Source organism: Mustela nigripes, chromosome 14, assembly GCF_022355385.1.
Source record: "Mustela nigripes isolate SB6536 chromosome 14, MUSNIG.SB6536, whole genome shotgun sequence".
Lineage (NCBI taxonomy): Eukaryota > Metazoa > Chordata > Mammalia > Carnivora > Mustelidae > Mustela > Mustela nigripes.
Genome location: NC_081570.1, coordinates 92533737 through 92555866, shown reverse-complemented (window position 1 = coordinate 92555866; position 22130 = coordinate 92533737). Strand labels below are relative to the sequence as shown.

General features: G+C 39.7%; 1 protein-coding gene across 1 annotated transcript in view; it reads left to right on the top strand.

The window, feature by feature from the left end:
* Positions 1 to 12556: 12556 nt before the first annotated feature.
* Positions 12557 to 22130, top strand: part of LOC132002106 (mitochondrial adenyl nucleotide antiporter SLC25A24-like) — a 127859-nt gene continuing 118285 nt past the window's right edge. The window contains exon 1 of the mRNA XM_059377107.1: positions 12557 to 12736. Coding sequence (XP_059233090.1) covers positions 12557 to 12736 — 180 coding nt within the window. The remainder of the gene's footprint in view (positions 12737 to 22130) is intronic.

The window sequence follows — 22130 nt, the reverse complement described above, 5'->3', positions numbered from 1 at the left end:
TGACCTGAGCCGAAGGCAGTGGCTCAACCCACTGAGCCACCCAGGCGCCCGGTGCTAAATTTCTTAACTTTTGTTTGTTTAGGAAACTCTTTATCTTTCTTATTCTAGATGTTAGCTTTGCTGGAAAGAGTGTTCTTGGCTGCAGGTTTTCCTCTTTTTCTTTTAAAGATTTTATGTATATATGTATGTATTTAAGAGAGAGAGAGAGAGGGAGCGCGCATGAGTGGGAGAGGAGGAGTGAGAGGGACAGCAGACTCTGAGCATGGAGCCCAACACGGGGCTTGATTCCATGACTCCAAGATCACAACCTGAGCTAAAATCAAGATGTTCAACCCTGAGCCACCCAGGTACCCCTGCAGGGTTTTTTCTTTCACTACTTTGAACATATCATTCCACTCTCTTCTGACTTGTAGAATTTCTCCTGAAAAATCAGCTAGTAGCCTTATAGGATTTCCTTTGTATTTAACTGTTTTCTGGTCTCTTGCTCCTTCTGAAATTCTCTTTATCAGGGTACCTGGGTGGCTCAGTGGGCTTTGGGTGGCTCAGTGGGTTAAAGCCTCTGCCTTCGGCTCAGGTCCTGATCCCAGGGTCCTGGGATCGAGCCGCGCCTGGGGCTCTCTGCTCAGCAGGGAGCCTACTTCCTCCGCTCTCTCTCTGCCTGCCTCTCTGCCTACTTGTGATCTCTGTCTGTCAAATAAATAAATAAAATCTTATTTAAATAAATAAGGGTTATTATATTTATTTATTTATTTATGAATAAATAAAATCTTATTTAATAAATAAATAAGGGTTATTTAATAAATAAATAACCCTTATTTATTTATTAAATAAGATTTTATTCATTTATTTATTTTATTATTTATTTATTTATTTGGCAGACAGAGATCACAAGTAGGCAGAGAGGCAGGCAGAGAGAGAGAGGAGGAAGTAGGCTCCCTGCTGAGCAGGGAGCCCCAGGCGGGGCTCGATCCCAGGACCCTGGGATCAGGACCTGAGCTGAAGGCAGAGGCTTTAACCGACTGAGCCACTCAGGTACCCCTTAAATAAAATCTTTTAAAAAATAAAATGAAATAAAATAAAATAAAATTCTCTTTATCACTTTATCTCCTTATCACTTTTTGCTGTTTCAATTATTGTGTGTCTTAGTGTGGCCTCCTTGGATGATTTTGTTCAGGGCTCCTGCCTCCTGGATTTGAATTTCTGTTTCCTACCCCAGATTCAGGGCGTTTTCAGCTATTATTTCTTCAAGAATTATTTCTACCCCTTTTCTCTTTCTTCTCCTTATGGGATCCCTATAATGTAAATGTTATAATGCTTTATGGTGTTACTGAATTTTTTAATCTATTTTCATTTATTGTTTTTTTTCTTTCTCCTGTTTAGCTTGATTGATTTCTATTACTTTGTCCTTCAAGTTGCTGATCTGTTCTTCTGCTTCCTCTAGTCTACCATTTTTCCATTTAGTGTAGTGTTAATTAAGTTCATCTCTGATTTTTTCTGTTTTCTACCTCTTTTTAATGGTTTCACTGATGTCCTATACTCTTTTCTCAAGTCCAGTGAGTACCTTTGTGAACATTACTTTATATTCTCTATCAGTCATATTACTTATTTTATTTAATTTAGGCCTCTTAGTGTGATTTTGTCCTGTTAATTCATTTGTGACATATTCCTCTGTTTCCTCATTTCATCTAACTCCCTGTGTCTGTATGTATTAGGAACATTAGCTACATCTCCTGCTTTTGAAGGTAGTCACCTTATGAGGAAGAGGAGCTATAGTGCTTTGCAGTGCAATGTTCCCTGTTTACCAGAACCCGGTGCTTCAGGGGTATCTCCCATGTGTATTGTGTATGACTTGCTGTTGTGGCTGAGCCACTTTTTTCTTCAGTCCTCTCATCTGCAATAGTGCACTTTGCTTGTTGTGGGCAGGACTTGGTCCTTGTGTTGTCAGTGGGACAGTCTGGTGCCACCTTGGACTTGTTTGAGTCATACCTGGTATTTGCCAGAGATGCAGTAGCACCAAATTCTAAGGTGCTTTCCCTGTGTTGTCCCCTAAGAAGCTTTTTTTGGTGGGCAGGTCCTGCATTCAGACTACATGTCTGCCCCCAGCCCAGTGCTGGGTCCATAGTCAAACTGGAGTGTGTAGTTATCTTCCCCATTCCCTGGGACAAGAGTCATTTTGGAGTGGTGCTGGTCCTGTTGGGCATGTAGCATCACTTCAGATGGGCTCAGGCCAAGAAAATATTGGAGGGGCGGGTCTGCAGGAGAAAGTGGGGGCAGGACACATGGTGTTAGCAGGGTCTGCAATAGTCTGCTGCAGAAGGGAACCTGCAGCTACCTGGGGAAACTCTTGCCCAGGCCTGGTTGGAAAGGGTACATTGCCAAGGCTCTTGGGAGCAGGGCTCACTGTTAGCAAGCTAGGTGGAGAGTGTTGGTGGTACACGGTTTTCCACAAGTGTCCAGGTATCTCTGCTGGGGGGAAGGGGAGGGAAATGGTATCTGTCAGTTCTTATCATTGGAGATGTCTCCCAAAGATTCCTATCCCTCCAGCACATGCTCTGAGATTAGTAAATAAATCTTCTTCCAGTATACTTCAGGCACTTTTCAAACTGCTGCTTCTATGCTATATCTCAGCAGGGCTATTTATTAAGCTGTCTTTTTATGGTGGGGACTCCACTCTTTTGGGTCTCCCAGAACCAAACCTGCTGGTTTTTAAATTTCTAGGTGTTAAGCCCAACTGATTGTTAGGCCTCTCTGTTTTCACAGCCAAATGTTATGGGGGATTTCTCTTCCCTATGCAGATCCCCTGTATCTGGGGTGCCTTTTGTGGGGTCTGGGCCTTTCCCCTTTCTGTATCTAGCATGCTTGTCTCTCCCATGGGCAGCCCCACATGTCTCTTTGACTCCCAACCTTGTCTCTGAGCTTCCTACCCTCTTTGATGCAGCTTCTTGCTCTATATTTAGCTGTGGAACGTCTGTTCTGCCAGTGTTTGGGTCATTTTCTGGTTTATTTACTGTGATGTGGTGTTATCTAGTTGTATCTGTGGGAATAGGTGAGCTTAGGATCTTCCTACTCTGACATCTTTCCCAGAAGTCCTCTGATTACTTGATTTTAAAGAGTGTCTAAATCTAACACCTCAGAATATTAACTTTCTGGATTCTCATCAGTGAGTACAAGCTGGCAGAGTCTTCCACTCCACACCTCCCAAAAGGCCAGGTGGGAGAATAATATTTGGGGAGGTGTGTTGAAGGATATTTGGTTGAGTTACTCTTCCAGTTACTTTAACTTTTGTCCTTGGAATGAGCTGACACAATTATTGGAGTTGTGTTATCCTAGCCATTCCCAAAATTGCCTTGGCTAAGCTGTGTTTTAGCATTATGGTCTCCACTTTAACAAAACTGTTGACAAGAAGCAGCCTTTACTGTTACTGTAAATTATTTTAGGAATTTTTGAAGGACTATATCTTCTTTCATCACTCAGTGAGATATTTTTTAAACAACTCATTGCTACATTAAATGTTGGTTCTCCCAAGGAGCTGACGATGTGTTCTCTTTTGTCTGATAATAAGAATTGTGCTAATGACCATGTTTTCCCTTATCATCTATAGTTTACCATTTTCTGGTCTTGACTTTCTACTCTCAAAATTGTGTAATGCTTTGACAACATGAATTCAGATAGAACTCAATTGGCAATTGGCTACCATCCACCACCTGTTTGCAATCCTCAACCAAGGATCAGTTAAAGGTATTACCCTCTTTAGGGCAAAATGTCAGAAAATGACCTTATGATAATTTGGGGTTTTATCAATAATAATTGGTCTATTTCTTACACATCTCATAAGTGAAGGCAAATAAATTAAAACACATAATAACTGGAAGATTAATTGAAAAGGATTGTCTTCTTTAACATTGCAATAATGTGAGTATGAATTTTATGTGATGGAATTTTGGGGATTGCATTTATAGAGAGGGTTTTGTCTTCATTTATCATGAAGTTTCTAACTCTACTGTGTCTCAACAAAAAGTATACACTATTTATTGACAATGAGCCACATATGTTTTATATTGTGCACACTGTTAAGTGTTTTTATTGTAAGATACCTCAAAACCATTATAGAACAAGGTAGGGTATATACACATGAATGAAAAATAAAGTAGAATATAAAGACTCAATTGAGTGTACTTTGGTATTTGTCTATTCTGAATATAATATATTCAGTTTCCATATTAATTCCATAAAGGAGAACCATCTTATTCTTTTTTTCTTTTAAGATTGCTTTCAAGATCTACAAAATTGCATTACTACTTGTACTGAGTAGTGTTCCCTTCAAAATTCATGGCCACCCAGAACCTCAGAATGTGATCTTATTTAGAAGTAGAGTCTTTACAGATGTAATAGGTTAAGATGAGGTCTTACTAGGGGCCATAATAGTTGGCCCTAAATCCAATAACTGGTGTCCTTTTAAGAAGACCATGTAAAGACAGAGAGAGAGACACATAGAAGGTCATGTGATGGTGGAAGCAGAATTTGAAATGATGCAGTTAGAAGTCAAGGATTGCTGGCAACCACTAGAAACTGGAAAGAGACAAAGAAAAGATTCCCCTTTAGATACTCCAGAAGAAGGTGACCTTGTTTATATCTTGATTTCAGACTTTTGACCTGAATTGTGAGAGAGTAAACTTCTGATGTCTTAAGCAACACAGTTTTTGGTAATTTGTTAATTATTTAAAACATAAATTGAACATCTAGTAGGTGCTCCATAAATAACTGCAAATTAATATCCTTCAGAAGGGAGAATTAATTAAGCCTATAATAATATGAATAAGAGTGACACTTCTAAAATAATTTTAGACAAAACACATTCTGATGAAGAAAAACGTTCTTTCTTTCAAAAACACACTATGGTATGATATAAAATGCTTTATTATAATTGCATTGAAAAGTTTTGATCTCGTTAATATTACTATGAATTATAGCCAAATAAACTGACATAAATAAGGGGGATCAAATATCATGCTTCGGAATTATGCTACCCACAGATAACATAAAGATTTTATCATTTAACCATTTGTTAACAGCCATAGGTGGCTTGGTGCACCCAATACATTGGGTTTCATTAACTTGATCACTCTTGGAAAGATATTTATAAAACATTTATAGGAAAAGAATGATGTGATATATTCCTTAATTGATGAACTTTCATGATATTGTAGGACACAGAGAAAAAATGTAAAAAAGAATGATAAGTAAAGGAAGAATAATGAAAATTGTTATTTTTCTCACCAAATGTTTCCAGGTGATGAACCATGCATTTTATTAAGCATAGATTTATATACTTTATAAATTCATAGTTAAATATGTCAATGAGTTGGGGAAAATATTAATTGAATGATATAGAAAAATGCTTACAACATGGTTCATAAAGGTATTCTTTTTTAAAAATTATTTTTATTTATTTGTTTATTTTAATTTCTTTTCAGCATAACAGTATTCATTGTTTTTGCACCACACCCAGTGCTCGATGCAATACGTGCCCTCCCCAATACCCACTACTTGGTTCCCCCAACCTCCCACCCTCCACCCCTTCAAAACCCTCAGGTTGTTTTTCAGGGTCCATAGTCTCTCATGGTTCACCTCCCCTTCCATTTCCCTCAGCTCTCTTCTCCTCTCCATCTCCCCATGTCCTCCATGTTATTTGTTATGCTCCACAAATAAGTGAAACCATATGATAATTGACTCTCTCTGCTTGACTTATTTCACTCAGCATAATCTCTTCCAGTCCCGTCCATGTTGCTACAAAAGTTGGGTATTTATCCTTTCTGATGAGGCATAATACTCGATAGTGTATATGGACCACATCTTCCTTATCCATTTGTCTATTGAAGGGCATCTTGGTTCTTTCCACGGTTTGGCGACCGTGGCCATTGCTGCTATAAACATTGGGGTACAGATGGCCCTTCTTTTCACTACATCTGTATCTTTGGGGTAAATACCCAGGAGTGCAATTGCAGGGTCATAAGGAAGCTCTATTTTTAATTTCTTAAGGAATCTCCACACTGAAAGGCATTCTTAAACTGTCATTCTGATGTTCTGTCACCCTCTACTGATCAGTGGCCAAATTACATTTAGCTTTCTTCCCTAGCCAAAGTGGATTTCTTTTTTGAAGACTGAAAAATAGTTTGGCCTAAGACCAGAAATAATGGGGACTTATGGTCTGTGTTTACTTCTGTCTCATATAAATGTAGTTCAGAGGCTGCCATAATGGTTCTGTAGTCATCAGGATGCTGGTTCTTTCTGTCTTAGTGCTCTGTTATGCATAAGCTCTATATGCTGAGTGAAATAAATAGGCACAGAGCCTTTCAAAGAGTAGACTAGAATAAAGTCCATGTCATAGCACAGTGAAAGTTGGTGTATTGGTAGTTCTGACCAAGAGTGCTGAAGTGATGGCTTTGGTCCCTTGCAGTTATATGAGATTGGTGTGCCCAATTCTGGACTACGTGATGATACACAGTAAACTTCACAAATTGATATTCTACAAATTCATCACTACAAATGGGTACTCATGGTGTCCTACCCAGTTTCTCTCAAAGCATAGCCTTCCCATTCTCCACAATAACTATGCTATACTTTCTCCAATTTCTTCAAATTTCTGGCCCTCACATCCTCTATTTCTGGTTTTCTCTTACTCACATTTAACATCCTCATTCTCACCAGTTCTTCATTTTTCATTGAAGGGATGGAAACCATTGCGTGGGCCCCCCCCCCATCTTTCCACTATTGTACTTACAAACTCTCAACAGACTTTGCATCCATTTTTCCATTGCATTGAAGGAAGGGCATCTATAGCTATAGTGAGCCTGTGCACTAAGATCAATCAGGAAATTCTTGGAGTGGTCAGCTTGAGCTAGTGTGGTGGCAATGGAGGGAAGTAAAGCAGACAGATCATGATGTGTTTTAGAGATAAAATTGAAAGAACTTTGTGAAGTATTGGATGGAGGATATAAGCGAGAGATAGAGGTGAATTTGCAGAGAATATGGAGAGTTGGATGTACTCAAGGTTATGATTTTGCAAAATAAATAAGACAAAGAAAGAGGGAGCAAATGTGTAAAGGGATATGGGAGGTAGTGATTAAGATGATGGATTATGAATGTAAGTGGAAGGAAAGAAACAACTGACATAATGAAATGAGGACAGTGACAATACAGAAACATTAATAGATTATAGGTCCTGGTGACATCCCTGTTCATATTACTTGCCTGTTTCTTAGGTCAATTGTCTTTTTCTTATTGATTTAAGATTCCTTATATATATTGAATACTATTCTATAGAGGTTGTAAAGTTGGATTTTCTATCTGTGAGTCTTTTTCACCTTTTAAATGATGTCTCTTGATGCACAAGTATTTTCAATTTTATCAAATTTGCATTCTATGGTTCATGCTTTTTTTAGGTCTTATTTGGAATTCCTCTATGCGGAGATCACAAACATATTCTTCTACATTTTCTTTGTGACACTTTAAGACTTCACATCTTTACTTTTAGGTCTCTATTTTACCTAGAATTTACTTTTATGCAAAGTATGAGGTAGGGATCAGTCTAACTCTCCCCAGTCTGATTTCTGCTCCACCAATTCACTGAAAATACTGATGCATTTCTTGCCAAAGCCAAAAGACTCTTTACAGTCCTAGCTCTTAATTTTACTCACCATTTGATACTTTTAGCAGCATTTGACTCTTTTTTTTTTCTTCTCAAAACAGCCTCTTCTCATGCATTCTTTAATAGTTCACTTTCCTGTTTTCTTCTACTTCTGTGAAGGCTCTTTCTCAGTCATCCTTTAATACAAATATAACATGAAAAATAATGACCACTTATGAAGTGCCTCCTATGTGCCAGGCCTCATATTAAGTTTTTTTTTTTTTTTTTAACTGAATCCTCACAACAGAATGTTGAGACAGAACTGGTACTGATAAGGAAACTGAGGTTCAGAGAAATTATGCCATGTGCCCAAAATTATTCAGTTGCAGGCAGTTTGAATTTGAGCCTGAGCTCTTTACCATATGCCATGCTGGCTCTGTTGCCTGCATTTGAAATGTACATTTTAGAGTTTTCCAGAGCTTGGTCTAGGGCCCTCTTCCTACTCTATACTTTCTAAGTGATATTCTTCTCTCCTACAGGGTTAAAAGCTATCTGTATGCCAGTGACTGACAAATTTATATTTCCAGCTTGGACTTCTTTTGTAAGCTGTGCATGCAATTTTGTCAGTTCATGGATCACTGGCATCTTAACAAGTCTAAGTTTGAACTCTTGATCTTAATCCCAATCTCCTGCACCTTGGGGACTGACAACTCCTACATGGTGCCTCATGCCAGAAACCTAAGTTATTTTTGTTACTGTCTTAGTCCCCTCATGCTGTTATAACAGAATACCATAGACTGGGTGGCTTATAAACCACAGGAATTTACTTCTCTCAGTTCTGAAGGCTGGAAGTCCAAGATCAAGGCACCTGTAGATTTGACGTCTGGTGAGGGCCTGCTTTCTGATTCGTAGATGGCTTCTTGCTGTGTCCTCACATGATGGAAGGGGCAAGAGAGCCCTTGGGTGTCCTTTTTTTTTTTTTTTTAAGGTTTTATTTATTTATTAGACAGAGATCACAAGTAGGTAGAGAGGCAGACAGAAAGAGAGAGGAGGAAGCAGTCTCCCTGCTGAGCAGAGATCCTGATTCGGGGCTCCATCCCAGGACCCTGGGATCATGACCTGAGCTGAAGGCAGAGGACTTAACCCACTGAGCCACCCAGACGCCCCTTGGGTGTTTTTAATCAGGGCACTTAATACCACTCAGGAGGCATGCCTTTCATAACTGAAACACCTCCCCAAAGTCCCACTTCCTAATACCATCACATTGGGGGTTAGGATTTCAATATTAATTTTGGAGGGACATTAACATTCAGACTATAGCAGGTATCATTTTCTCTCTCATATCCTGCAATCCTTCAGAAAGTTCTTTCAATTCTACCTCTAAAATGATCATGATCTGTTTGCTTCTCTTCCCCTCCACTGCAACCACTCAAGTTTATCACTACCCCCACCTTTCTTTTTTTTAAGAATTTATTTACTTATTTATTTATTTTTTGAGAAAGAGAGAGAGCGCAGCAGAGGGAGAGAGAGAGAAGCAGACTCCCTGTGAGCCTGACGTGGGACTCAATCCCAGGATGCTGGGATCAACCCTGACCTGCTCCTGAGCTGAAGGCAGATGCTTAACCAGCTGAGCCACCCAGGTGCTCCTCAAGCTGACCACTTGTAACTAACCTCACTGCACTGGCTCCTAACTTTTTCCTGCATTCTCCTCACAGTAGCTAGCAGGATCTTTACACATTAAACCATGTTATTCTGCTGCCAAAAAGGCATAAATTGTTCCTGGCATAGGCTATAACATTTCCCAACAATATTCAGCATTCCTCCCTGTGGGAGAACTTGAAGTCCGGAAAGCATGCCACTTGTTTTGGCCAATAAAATAAACAGAAATTGAATATGTCACCTACAGGCAGAGGCTTTAAGATCCACAGCCTGGGGGTGCCTGGGTGGCTCAGTGGTTTAAGCCTCTGCCTTCGACTCGGGTCATGATCTCAGGGTCCTGGGATCGAGCCCCACATCGGGCTCTCTGCTCAGCGGGGAGCCTGCTTCCCCCTCTCTCTCTGCGTGCCTCTCTGTCTACTTGTGATCTCTCTCTTTCTATCAAATAAATAAATAAATAAATCCTGTGCCTCCAAAGTTTTAAAAAAAAATTTAAAAAAATAAAAAAAAAAAAAAAAAGATCCACAGCCTGCTTTCCCGTGTTCCTTGTTCCCTTTGCCACAGCTAAATGGTATTCCAGATAGTGGCTGCCTCAGTCCCAGAGTAAGGACATTGATATCCCAGGAGCAGAACCTACTGCTGACCTATGATGCATATATGTACAAGTGAGGTATTTAACCTGTAGGTCACTGAGATTCTGGAGTTGTTTGTTATCACAGTATAACCTGGCTTATCCTGGCTGATAAAACTCTATATTGTTCTTGGGATAAAAGCTGGGATCTTTAATGTGGCCTCTGGTTTTAATCTCAGCCTTTGCTATTCTTTGTGTTGTTTATTATTCTCCAGTGACAGTGGCTTTCTTTTAGTTCTTTAAACTTTCTAAGTTCTTTTCTTCTCAGGAATCTTAAAAATACAAGGAATGCTATTTTCTGCACTGGAAATAGGCAAACCCCTACTTATCTTTCAGGTCTTGTCTTAAATATCACCTAAACTTCAGGAGTCCTTCCTTCACTCCTCAATATATATTATGGTCTCTGTTATGTTCTCATAGAACAATTCCAAACTGAGATGAGTGCAATTTTCCTTCATTACACGTATCTCAGTTTGTAATTATTCTGTGAGTTATGATTTTCTATGTCTATGCTTTCAGCTGTGACAGAATACCAGTAGAAAGTGGTTTAAATACCAGAGGTTTGATTAGTTTCCTGTCCAAATAGGTCCAGTGGAAACTGGTTCCAGGATTAGTTCACACGCTCAGCAATGCGATCAAGAGCTTGGATACTTTCCATCCTTCAGCTCTGCCATCCTCAGGCTTTTTTTTTTTTTTTTTAAATTTTTTTTTTTTTTAAGATTCATATATTTATTTTAGAGAGAGAGAGAGAGAGAGAGAGCATTCAAGTGGGGGCAGGGGCAGACGAAGAGTAAGAATCTCCAGTGGACTCTTGACTGCGTGGGAAGCCCAATGCAGGGCTCTATCTCAAAACCTGAGATCATGACCTGAGCTGAAATCAAGAGTCAGATGTCAACTGACTGAGCCACCCATGTGCTCTTTTGCCATCCTAAGATTTTGACTTTCACCTTATCTCGTTGCCCCAACATCTGTAGAGATCAAAAGGAAACAATAAGCAGTATCAGTTCACACAGAGATGATTTAAAAACATGGGTCCAGAATAATACTAATGGGAAAAAGGTTCCTAAATTTCAGCTCATACTAAAAATCAGACATGTGCATAAAATGTATTTGCATAACCTGGTTTTTCTGATCTTTCTCCTGAGTCCTACCTGCTGCATTAAAAAAAAAAAAAAAGAACCAAATATCTAATTTGTTTTAATACTTGGACTGTCTGCTAACTGATTAGGACCTTTAGATAGTATTGTGTTTGGTCACTAATGTTCTCCTTAGGAGAGAATCTGAGTTTCTGAGGCCCTAACGTGGTTTACTTGTGACTTCTGTGGCACTGAGGCTAAGGGCCAAACTGCCCATTTAGATCCTTGGAGCATGCTGGTTGGCATCAGTTGGTCTTTTGTCTATGTGTTCAGTGCTGGTCTCCATCGCTCCACTGCTTTGGCTGATCTGTTCTCTTGACTTTAGCAGTACTTCTGATGGCAATCCTTGGTCGCTACCGATTACAGACTTCCTGAATTTCTTACCAAATCTTTCATCTAGCCCACAGACCAGGGGGTCAATCCCATTACACAGCAGCAATGGGTTTCAAATTTTTTCATTCATCCACCCACACTTTTTGTATTCTTATTTAAATATTATATATACATGCAGTTTTCAATTCATGTTAAATATTAGAAAGGTTAGTTTACACTTGCTTTTATAGATGTAAAAAGTCTGAATATTTTCTCCCTTGGTTTCTAAGGAGTTTGGATTTCAACAACCCTATGGGAATGGGAGAGGAAGCCTAGGTCTAATAATAAAAAGAAAGAGAATTGGCCCAGGATGGCCCTATGGAGTCTGATCTAGTCAACCATGGCTCTGAGCACAAAACTGAAAAAACAAACAAAATCCTCACCTAAGAACTCATAAAGATGGGGCTATCCTCTGTCAGTTTGGAGTTTGAATTAAGAATGTGCTGCTGCGGGCGCCTGAGCGGCTCAGTGGGTTAAAGCCTCTGCCTTTGGCTCAGGTCATAATCCCAGGGCCCTGGGATCAAGCCCCACATCAGGTTCTCTGCTCAGCAGGGAGCTTGCTTCCCCTTCTCTCTCTCTCTGCCTACTTCTTTGCCTACTTGTGATCTCTGTCAAACAAATAAAAAGAATGTCTTAAAAAAAAAAAAAAGAATGTTCTGTCTGGGGCGCCTGGGTGGCCCAGTCATTGGGCATCTGCCTTCGGCTGGGGTCATGATCCCAGGGTCCTGGGACTGAGTCCCAGAATGGGATTCCTTGCTGAGGGGGGGTGTCTGCTTCTCCGTCTCTCTCTGCCTCTCCCCCTGCCCCTGCTCTCTCTCTCTCTCTTACTCTCTATCAAATAAATAAATAAAATCTTAAAAAAAAAAAAAAAGAATGTGCTGTCTGGGAATCCCTGGCTAAACCTTAATCTAAACAATAACAACAACAACAATGGTGGTCGCAAGCAAATTTGCCCCGCCCACCAAGACTGACAGAAGCAAATCCAGAACCAGGCCTGTTGCCCAACAGGCGGGAACCTACCAGCTAGCTGCCTTGGAAACTTGGAGGCTCCCAGAGACCGTGTCCCCTGCAGGGCAGCTCCATCTGACGGTGGGGCTCTCCTACCTTTCAGAGGAGGCTTAGCGCTCTTTGCCCATGCTGCACCAAATGTGGAGCTTTCTGTTGCCCACAGTGGTTGGCCAGGAAGACAAATCCAACAGCCTTTTTGAAGAACTCTTCCAGAAGCTGGACCACTGCGGGAATGGCATGGCGGACATCACAGAATTGCAGAAAGAACTGGAAGCTATGGGCATCCCCATATGCCAGGACAAGGAGGTGGGCCATAGTGCATTCAGGCCACACAGAATCAGGGAGAACCATTTAGGAAGTGGGGGTGGGGGTGGGATTGAGGGTGGGGACTGAGAAGACCCCTTTAGCCCTCCCTGAGCTCTCCAGGTTAGAAATTTTTTTCATGTGAGCTGCTTCACTTAAAACTGCCCAGCTGTTGGAACACTTAACATAAGTTTCTGCCCTAATAGTGGCCTATTCAACATGGGAAAACATGTTGAAGACTTTACCATCTTGCTTAAGACAGGTCCAAGCCACTGAAACTCTTAAAAGGCCCACTTGCACCATCCCAACATTAACCAAAGTCCCCAGTGAGCTAAATGCCTAGGGCCTGTGTTCAAATTCTGTTAGCTTTTGGTAACTCCAAGGGTCTGCCTTGACAGCCTGTGATGGCTTGTCATAGCCTGTGATGGCATCCCATAGATTGGTCCATGCAACCTGCATAGCCCTTTGCTCCAGAAGGCTCCTACTTAGGGCAGCCCCATGCCCTTTGGGGACATTCCTGTGTGTGCACTGGCTACTCTGCAGGTGGGGAACTGGAGATGTTCTGATCCTAACATGTTAATCACAACCACATATTTTCAGTTTAACCACATATTGAAGTATTTATACTATGCCTCAACAGTATGCCATACACTATAATGTAGAATTATCATTTAGCTTAACAAATCTCATCTCAGTTTGTAATTATTCTGTGAGTTATGATTTTCTATGTCTATGCTTTCAGCTGTGACAGAATACCCAGCAGAAAGTGGTTTAAATAACAGAGGTTTGATTAGTTTCCTGTCCAAACAGGTCCAGTGAAAACTGGTTCCAGGATTGGTTCACTGGCTCAGCAATGCGATCAAGAGCTTGGATACTTTCCATCCTTTTGCTCTGACATCCTTAGGCTTTTTTTTTTTTTTTAAGATTCGTATACTGACTGCTGTGTTTTCAGAGAAGCCCCACTTCCACACCTGTACATTTAACTAGCTGATCATCTAGGGTAAAAAAAATAAATAAAAGAGTGTTTTAATTTAAGCTTCTCTAAGAGACTACGAGGCCCAGCAGCAGCATAGGAATGTTTGAAAAGGGGAAGGGGTCACCAGGTTTTCTAGAAATCTTTTTCTTGTGAAGAGACTTAAGTACATTCAGTAAGAGAAAATAACAATATTTAACAAGTTTCCATCTGGTAGGCTTGAATTGAATAATGGACCTGAGGTCACACAACATGGAGTCCGGACAATCAGGACAGTAGCATTTACTGTTAAGTCCATAATTCTTGGGAATTATATAGTGCCTGCAGAGAAATGCGGGGATAACTACATCCCCTAGATAATGCTGTGTCATATTTTGTTATAGAAATTGATGATTTATCCCCCGAGGCCAGCTACAGATACCAGTCTTAATTTTACATAATATATAGTGATTTCACTGGGTCCTCTGTGTCCAAGTCTTTCTGCTGTGTTCACTTTGCATTACCTAGAAAACAAATTGATGACTTTATGCCTTCTTTTTGAATATAGCCCCATAATCTTAATATTCCATTTCCCTTCTAGTAAAGATCTAGATTTCAGAAGACTGTCCAGAGTCCATTCTATCTTCATTTCATTTATTCCAGTGGTACTCCAACTAGGGGTGATTGTGCCCTTCAGGGACATTTGATGTTTTTGACATTTTTGTCCCCATGATGGCTGCGGATATGTGTGTGCGCATATGTGCACATGTGTGCATGTGTGTGTGTGTGTGTGTGTGTGATATTAGCATCTAGTGAATGAAGGCCAGGGATGTTGCTAAACATCCTACAGTGCACAGGACAACAAAAGATGATCTGGTTCCTAATATCAATAGTGTTGAGGTTGAAAAACTCTGACTTACCCCAGTCACAGCCCCTGCCATTCCTTGCTCCCCTCTTCCAGTAGCTGAACATGCCCTTTACTTCAATGAGTAAATAGAGGTGAACTGCACTGAATTCCTTCAGATTTCTGGCCTTCTTGAAAAATTTCTTCAGCTGTAAAATGGGGATAATAATAGTGCTTATTAGCTCATAAGGTTCTTATGATGATTAATGAGTAAATAAATGAAAAATGCCCAAGATTATTTATTAAGCTTAAAACAGTTAGTAAACCTCTATAAATTTGATACATGGATTATAATCTTACCTTTAGTTACATCTATGCTAAGTTTCTTTCCACTAGTCTCAAGGAATGGGATGTTTGTTCTTTCCAAAGTTGGTTCTTTCAGTTATATTGTCAACTTGGTTTCCGTCTCCTTTATTTTTTTTTTAAGATTTTTTATTTTATTTATTTGTCATAGAGAGAGAAGCGAGAGCAAGCACAGGCAGACAGAGTGGTAGGCAGAGGCAGAGGGAGAAGCAGGCTCCCTGCCAAGCAAGGAGCCCAATGTGGGACTTGATCCCAGGACGCTGGGATCATGACCTGAGCCAAAGGCAGCTGCTTAACCAACTGAGCCACCCAGGCATCCCGGTTTCCGTCTCCTTTAAAATAGGAAAAGTACAACTTCTGTTATTCTCTTTCTTCCTCCGGTATTTTCAAACTCTTCCTAATAACAGTGATCCTCCCACGGCCCAGTCTCCCCACCTAGCGATCGTCCTATCATTTTCCTCCATCTGTAGTCTGGTCTTTGACAAAGCTGTGTCTGTACTCTCTGCCTTCTCTTCTCTGTGGCGAGACTTCAGTCTCCATTATTTCCCTCTACGAAAGGTCACTAAGGACTTCTGCATTGCGTAGTTTGGCTCTTGGGCTCTATTCTGCGGCATGGAACACTGATGACGACTCTTGTATTTTTTGCTTTGGCACTTTGTCTCAGCTCTCTGGCTGGTGCTTTTCAGATCCCTTTATAGACTCTCTTTAGGCTCACCCCGCAAACACAGGTGGGCTTCAAGATTACTTTTCAAGCTTCCAACTGTCATCCTAGTGTGGGTGACTCACAAATGGATAGCTAGGCCCTGCTTCTGAGTCTCTCCTCTTCCCCCCGTGATCATAGTCTTGGTTAAATGTTTCACCACCAAGCCTTTTTATATTCCTCCTTTTCTCTTACCCCAACATGCAGTTCATCACGTGGCCCTATGTAATTCTTTAGTATACCTCATAACCAGTTCCCTTCCTCTCCATACCTATCACTCCTAGTAAGCCCTGGCCCCCACCATCTCTCACTGAGTCACTGTAACCAGTCTTATAACCAGTCTTTTTGCCTTTCCTCTCACTAATTTTTCCTCCATATTGCACCAGATGACCCTTCTAAAAGTTACATTTTTATTATATCCTGACCCTGCTTAAAATTCTTCAGGGGCTTGACAATTGGGAAAAGTCATTGGGAAAAGTCATTTCCTTGTCATTGGGAAAAGTCCAAGCCTTTTACTATGGTATATAAGATGATTTCTTGGTAGCTGTTGAGGGTGATGTCACAGTTCTCCACCTTACAGTTATTCAAAGATCTGGATTCCTTTCTTCTTGTGGCCCTACCATCCTCAAGGGTCTCTCATGATTATCTGCATTTAGCTGGTGAAAGTGGAATGAGCATGTAGGATTCTGTTAACCAGTCTTAGAAGTGGTACACATTACTCTCCCTCTTACTTCATCAGTGAGACCTTGCGCACATGACCAAATTTAACTGCAAGGGAGACATTTTTATAATTAGTAATGTAATCTAGTGGTGTGTCCAAAGAAGGCAAGAAGGAATTTTGGTAGACAGCTGGTGGTCTCTGCTACATTCCTCACACTCTTGTATCTTTATTCACCTTTTGCTACTCATTTTTAGAATGTTCGGGTAGAGCTACTTCTCTGACCGTTTCCTTCACATCTTTATTTCCCACTGAACATTGAATATTTTTTTTCCTTTGGATATATTTTAGTTTATGTTGTAATTAGTATCTCTGTTCTTCAATAAAACATTAATCATTATAAGAATTTTGTAAAATATGTAGATATATTTCCCAAGAGTTCTAGTTGTTTTTTAAAGTATAGTGTCCTATCAGTTTTGAGTGTGCAATATAGGGCTTCTTTTTTAAGTTTTTTTTTTTTTTTTAAGATTTTATTTATTTATTTGACAGACAGGGATCACTAGTAGGCAGAGAGGCAGGCAGAGAGAGAGAGAGGAGGAAGCAGGCTCCCTGCTGAGCAGAGAGCCCAATGTGGGACTTGATCCTAGGGCCCTGGGATCATGGCCTGAGCTGAAGGCAGAGGCTTTAACCCACTGAACCACCCAGGTGCCCCTAGTGCTTTGACAATTCTATATATTACTCAGTGCTCATCAAGATAACTGTATTCTTAATCTGCTTCACCTCTTTTATGCACTCTCCTACCCACTTCCTCTATGTTCTCTACAGTTAAGAGTCTGTCTGGGTTTTTTTTTTTTTTTTTTAATCTCTCTTTTTTTGTTTGGTTGGTTTCTTAAGATCCATGTATGAGTGAAATCATAGGGTATTTTTCTTTCTCTGGCTGACCTATTTCATTTAGCATTCTACTTTCCGGATCTATCTATGTTGTTGCAAAGGACAAGATTTCATTCTTTTTTTTAAATGGCTGAGTTATATATACATGTCACTTCACCCATTCATCTATGAGAAGAAATTTGGGTTGTTTCCATAATTTGGCTATTGAACCTTGAACATTTTCTATCATAATGGCTTTGGTGTCTTCCTCACCAAAGGAGAGGCTATATCTGGTCCATTTCTTTTTCTCAAGCATTTACTGAGTGGGTGGATACATGAATGATTGTTGAGTAGAAGAGTAGACTAGTCAGCTGCTAAACTTCTTGAAAGATCCAATACTCAAAGATTCTATGTTTTTAGTGTTAGAAATTTTACTCTAAAACTAAGGTACCAATAATCTATGACAGAATACCTAATTTATATAAGATAAATGTATGCATGTTTAAACACTGTAATTTAAAATCTACTTTGTCTGAATCCCACGTCTCTAATATAATTTCTTCTCTCTTATAGACACTGTTAAAATCTGTTGATATAAATGCATGCAATCTGTTGAAGCTTAGCACATTTATGCAGTACCTTAAAGATAATGAGAAGATAATGAGGTTGACTTTTAAGAGTTTGGACACAAATAATGATGGTATGTTTGTATGTGAACAAACATGTATAGCCAAGAAGTAACCATGTTTTAGTAAAGGTTTATTATTTGATATTTGGGATCCATGAAAGGTTATTAAAAATTCATTTATTTAATCCATCATTTGTTTGACTGTAACTGCTCGTAAGGAATATTTTTAAATGGTGTAATTTTAATTTACATACTATCTTTCAAAAATAATAATCATGAATCAAAAAGCCTGTACCTTTTGAACTATATACTTTTTCCTTTGAACAATATAAATAAAGATACTTATAACACTTTAGGGGCACCTGGGTGGCTCAGTGGGTTAAGACCTCTGCCTTTGGCTCAGGTCATGATCCCAGGGTCCTGGGATCGAGCTCCACATCGGGCTCTCCTCTCAGTAGGGAGCCTGCTTCCTCCTCCTCTCTCTCTGCCTGCCTCTCTGCCTACTTGTGATCTCTGTCTGTCAAATAAATAAATAAAATCTTTTTTTTTTAAAAAAGATACTTATAACATTTTGATAAGGTTTTTACATGAAGCTCCATGTGGCAATCTCAAATGATGAGTGAAAGTTAGTTTAGTGAGGAGTGGAAAAATGTTCAAGGCAGGGAGATGGCTTTCTATAAGACTGGTTACACCAGGAGAGCAGATCATGTCTGAGGAACTGCAGGAAGAACAGTGAAGCCAAGGCTGAGAGCAAGGAAAAGTTTCAGAGATGAAGCTAAGAAGCAGGCCCAGGCGGGATCATGGAGGTCCTTGAGGCCTGTGAAGATTTCTGGACTCAATTCCTGGGGGAATGAGGTGGAAGACCACTGAAGAGTTTTCGGTAGGAGGAGTAGTACCATCATACTTGTGTGGAACATGGATTGGTGTCTAAGCTAAAATGGGATTAGTGGTGATGGGAATAAATAATCTGGGAGATGTTTATGCATGGAACAGACCACATAAGGTGATTGAAATTGGTGAAGGAAAGGAGAGAGGCAAGAGCAATTGGTTTGAGCAGCACTGAAGGGTGGTAGTATTATTTATTGATATAGAAAATATTATATGGGCTCTCTAGTCTCTTCTTTTTATCTTGGCAGGTAATAATTGGGATATTAATGTCTTATGAAATGTTGCCACAATGCAGTGAATACTGCTTAAATCTTTGCTTCTGTATCTTTTCAAAACTTCCAGGTAGTCTTTATTTTCTTTGTTCCTTTAAAGGAGTGATTGATACTTCAGAAATTATTGATGCTCTTGACTTAATAGGTATACAGATTTCTAAAAAAAAAAAAAAAAAAAAAAAAAAGAGGCAGTGAAGATTCTCAAAAGGTCTGCCCTTATATGTGTGTATACAATTTAAAATTATTTTTTGCTTACTTTTAAAACCCTTTTCATTATAGTAATGACAACAATGGAAACTTTTGGGAAGCATGAGTAGTAGCTTATAATTATTGAGCTCCTGTTTGCTAGCATTCTTAGTACTTCACATATATTATATCCTTTAGTTCTTGCAAGACTTTATAGTCCAAGTATTATTTTCCTCATTTCACAGATTAGGAAATTTTTGAATAGTGAGGTTAAGTAATTTCCCCAATATCAACATAATCTACCACCCAAATATTAACACAATGATATAATTTTAGTGCATATATCTATTGTTTTTGTAAGACTTTTATATTATTAGTCAGTCGGTCAACCAATCAAGTTAGCTATCAATTGAATATTGTTTGGTACTTTTTGCCAGGCCCATAATAGACAATGAGGATTCAGTGGTAAAAAGTATGCTCTTGGCGCCTACCCTGACAGACCTAACAATCCCTAGGGGTGTGCACATAGTGCAAACAGTGGGTAGCCAGTTGCACTATGGCAAAGGTTATGGTAAGAATACATAGGAAGGCTTTCATTATAGATCCTGGATATCAACCTTTTGTCTGTACTGTCATTTGCAAATATCTTCTCCCATTTTGTGGGTTGCCTCTTTGTTTTTTTGACTGTTTCCTTTGCTGTGCAGAAGCTTTTGATTTTGATGAAGTCCCAAAAGTTTATTTTCACTTTTGTTTCCTTTGCCTTTGGAGACATATTTTGAAAGAAGTTGCTGTGGCTGATATCGAAGAGATTACTGCCTATGTTCTCCTTTAGGATTCTGATGGATTCCTGTCTCACGTTGAGGTCTTTTATCAATTTTGAGTTTATCTTTGTGTACGGTGTAAGAGAATGGTCGAGTTTCATTCTTCTACATATAGCTGTCCAGTTTTCCCAGCACCATTTATTGAAGAGACTGTCTTTTTTCCACTGTATATTTTTTCCTGTTTTGTCGAAGATTAATTGACCATAGAGTTGAGGGTCCATATCTGGGCTCTCTACTCTGTTCCACTGGTCTATGTGTCTGTTTTTATACCAGTACCATGCTGTCTTGGTGACCACAGCTTTGTAATAAAGCTTGAAATCACGTAACGTGATGCCCCCAGTTTTATTTTTGTTTTTCAACATTTCCTTAGCGATTCGGGGTCTCTTCTGATTCCGTACAAATTTTTGGATTATTTGCTCCAGCTCTTTGAAGAATACTGACACACACATGAAATAGGCAAACATATCAAAAAATGGGCAGAAGATATGAACAGACACTTCTCCAATCAAGACATACAAATGGCTATCAGACACATGAAAAAATGTTCATCATCACTAACCCTCAGGGAGATTCAAATTAAAACCACATTGAGATATCACCTTACACCAGTTAGAGTGGTCAAAATTAACAAAACAGGAAACAACATGTGTTGGAGAGGATGTGGAGAAAGGGGAACCCTCTTACACCGTTGGTAGGAATGCAGGTTGGTGCAGCCTCTTTGGAGAACAGTGTGGAGATTCCTCAAGAAATTAAAAATAGAGCTTCCCTATGACCCTGCCATTGCACTCCTGGGTATTTACCCCAAAGATACAGATGTCGTGAAAAGAAGGGCCATCTGTACCCCAATGTTTATAGCAGCAATGGCCACGGTCGCCAAACTGTGGAAAGAACCAAGATGCCCTTCAACGGACAAATGGATAAGGAAGATGTGGTCCATATACACAATGGAGTATTATGCCTCCATCAGAAAGGATGAATACCCAACTTTTGTAGCAACATGGACAGGACTGGAAGAGATTATGCTGAGTGAAATCAGTCAAGCAAAGAGAGTCAATTATCATATGGTTTCACTTATTTGTGGAGCATAACAAATAACATGGAGGACAAGGGGTGTTAGAGAGGAGAAGGGAGTTGGGGTAAATTGGAAAGGGAGGTGAATCATGAGAGACTATGGACTCTGAAAAACAATCTGAGGGGTTTGAAGTGGCAGGGCGTGGGAGGTTGGGGTACCAGGTGGTGGGTATTATAGAGGGCACGGATTTCATGGAGCACTGGGTGTGGTGAAAAAAATAATGAATACTGTTTTTCTGAAAATAAATACATTAATTTAATAAAAAATTAAAATAAAAATTAAAATAAAAAAGAGGAAAAAAATAAGAATATATAGGAAGGCACCTGAGTGGCTGTCAGTTAGGCATCTGCCTTCAGCTCAAGTCATGATCCCCGGGTCCTGGGATCGAGCCCCTCATCAGGCTCCCTGCTCAGCAGGAAGCCTGCTTCTCCCTCTCTGACTCCCCCTGCTTGTGTTCCCTCTCTCACTGTGTCTCTCTGTGTCAAATAAATAAAATCCTTTAACAAAAGAGAATATATAGGAAATCTTGGCTCTGTGGAAAGAGCTGAGAAACCCTTCAACAGATGAATGGATAAAGATGTGGCCCATATATACAATGGAATATTATTCAGCCATCAGAAAGGATGAATACCCATCTTTTGCATCAACATGGATGGGACTGGAGGAAATTATGCTGAGTTAAGTCAAGCAGAGAAAGTCAATTATCATATAGTTCCACTTACTTGTGGAACATAAGGAATAACATGGAGGACATTAGGAGAAGGAAAGGAAAAGTGAATCGGGGCAAATCAGAGGGGGAGACGAACCATGAGAGACTGTGGACTCTGAGAAATAATCAGAGGATTTTAGAGGGGAGGAGGTACGAAGATGGGTGAGCCTAGTGGTGGGTATTAAGGAGGGCACATATTGCATGGAGCACTAGGTGTTATACATAAACAATGAATCTTGGAACACTGCATCAAAAACTAATGATGTATTTTATAGTGACTAATGTAACACAATAAAAAAATATATAGGAAAACAAAGAAAGATACCTTTCATGAATAAAAAATACTAAATTTTATCAAACTATTTTCCTTTTTAAAGCTTTTGTCATTTGACCTATTTACATAATAAATATAGTGGTAGATTTTCTGACATTAA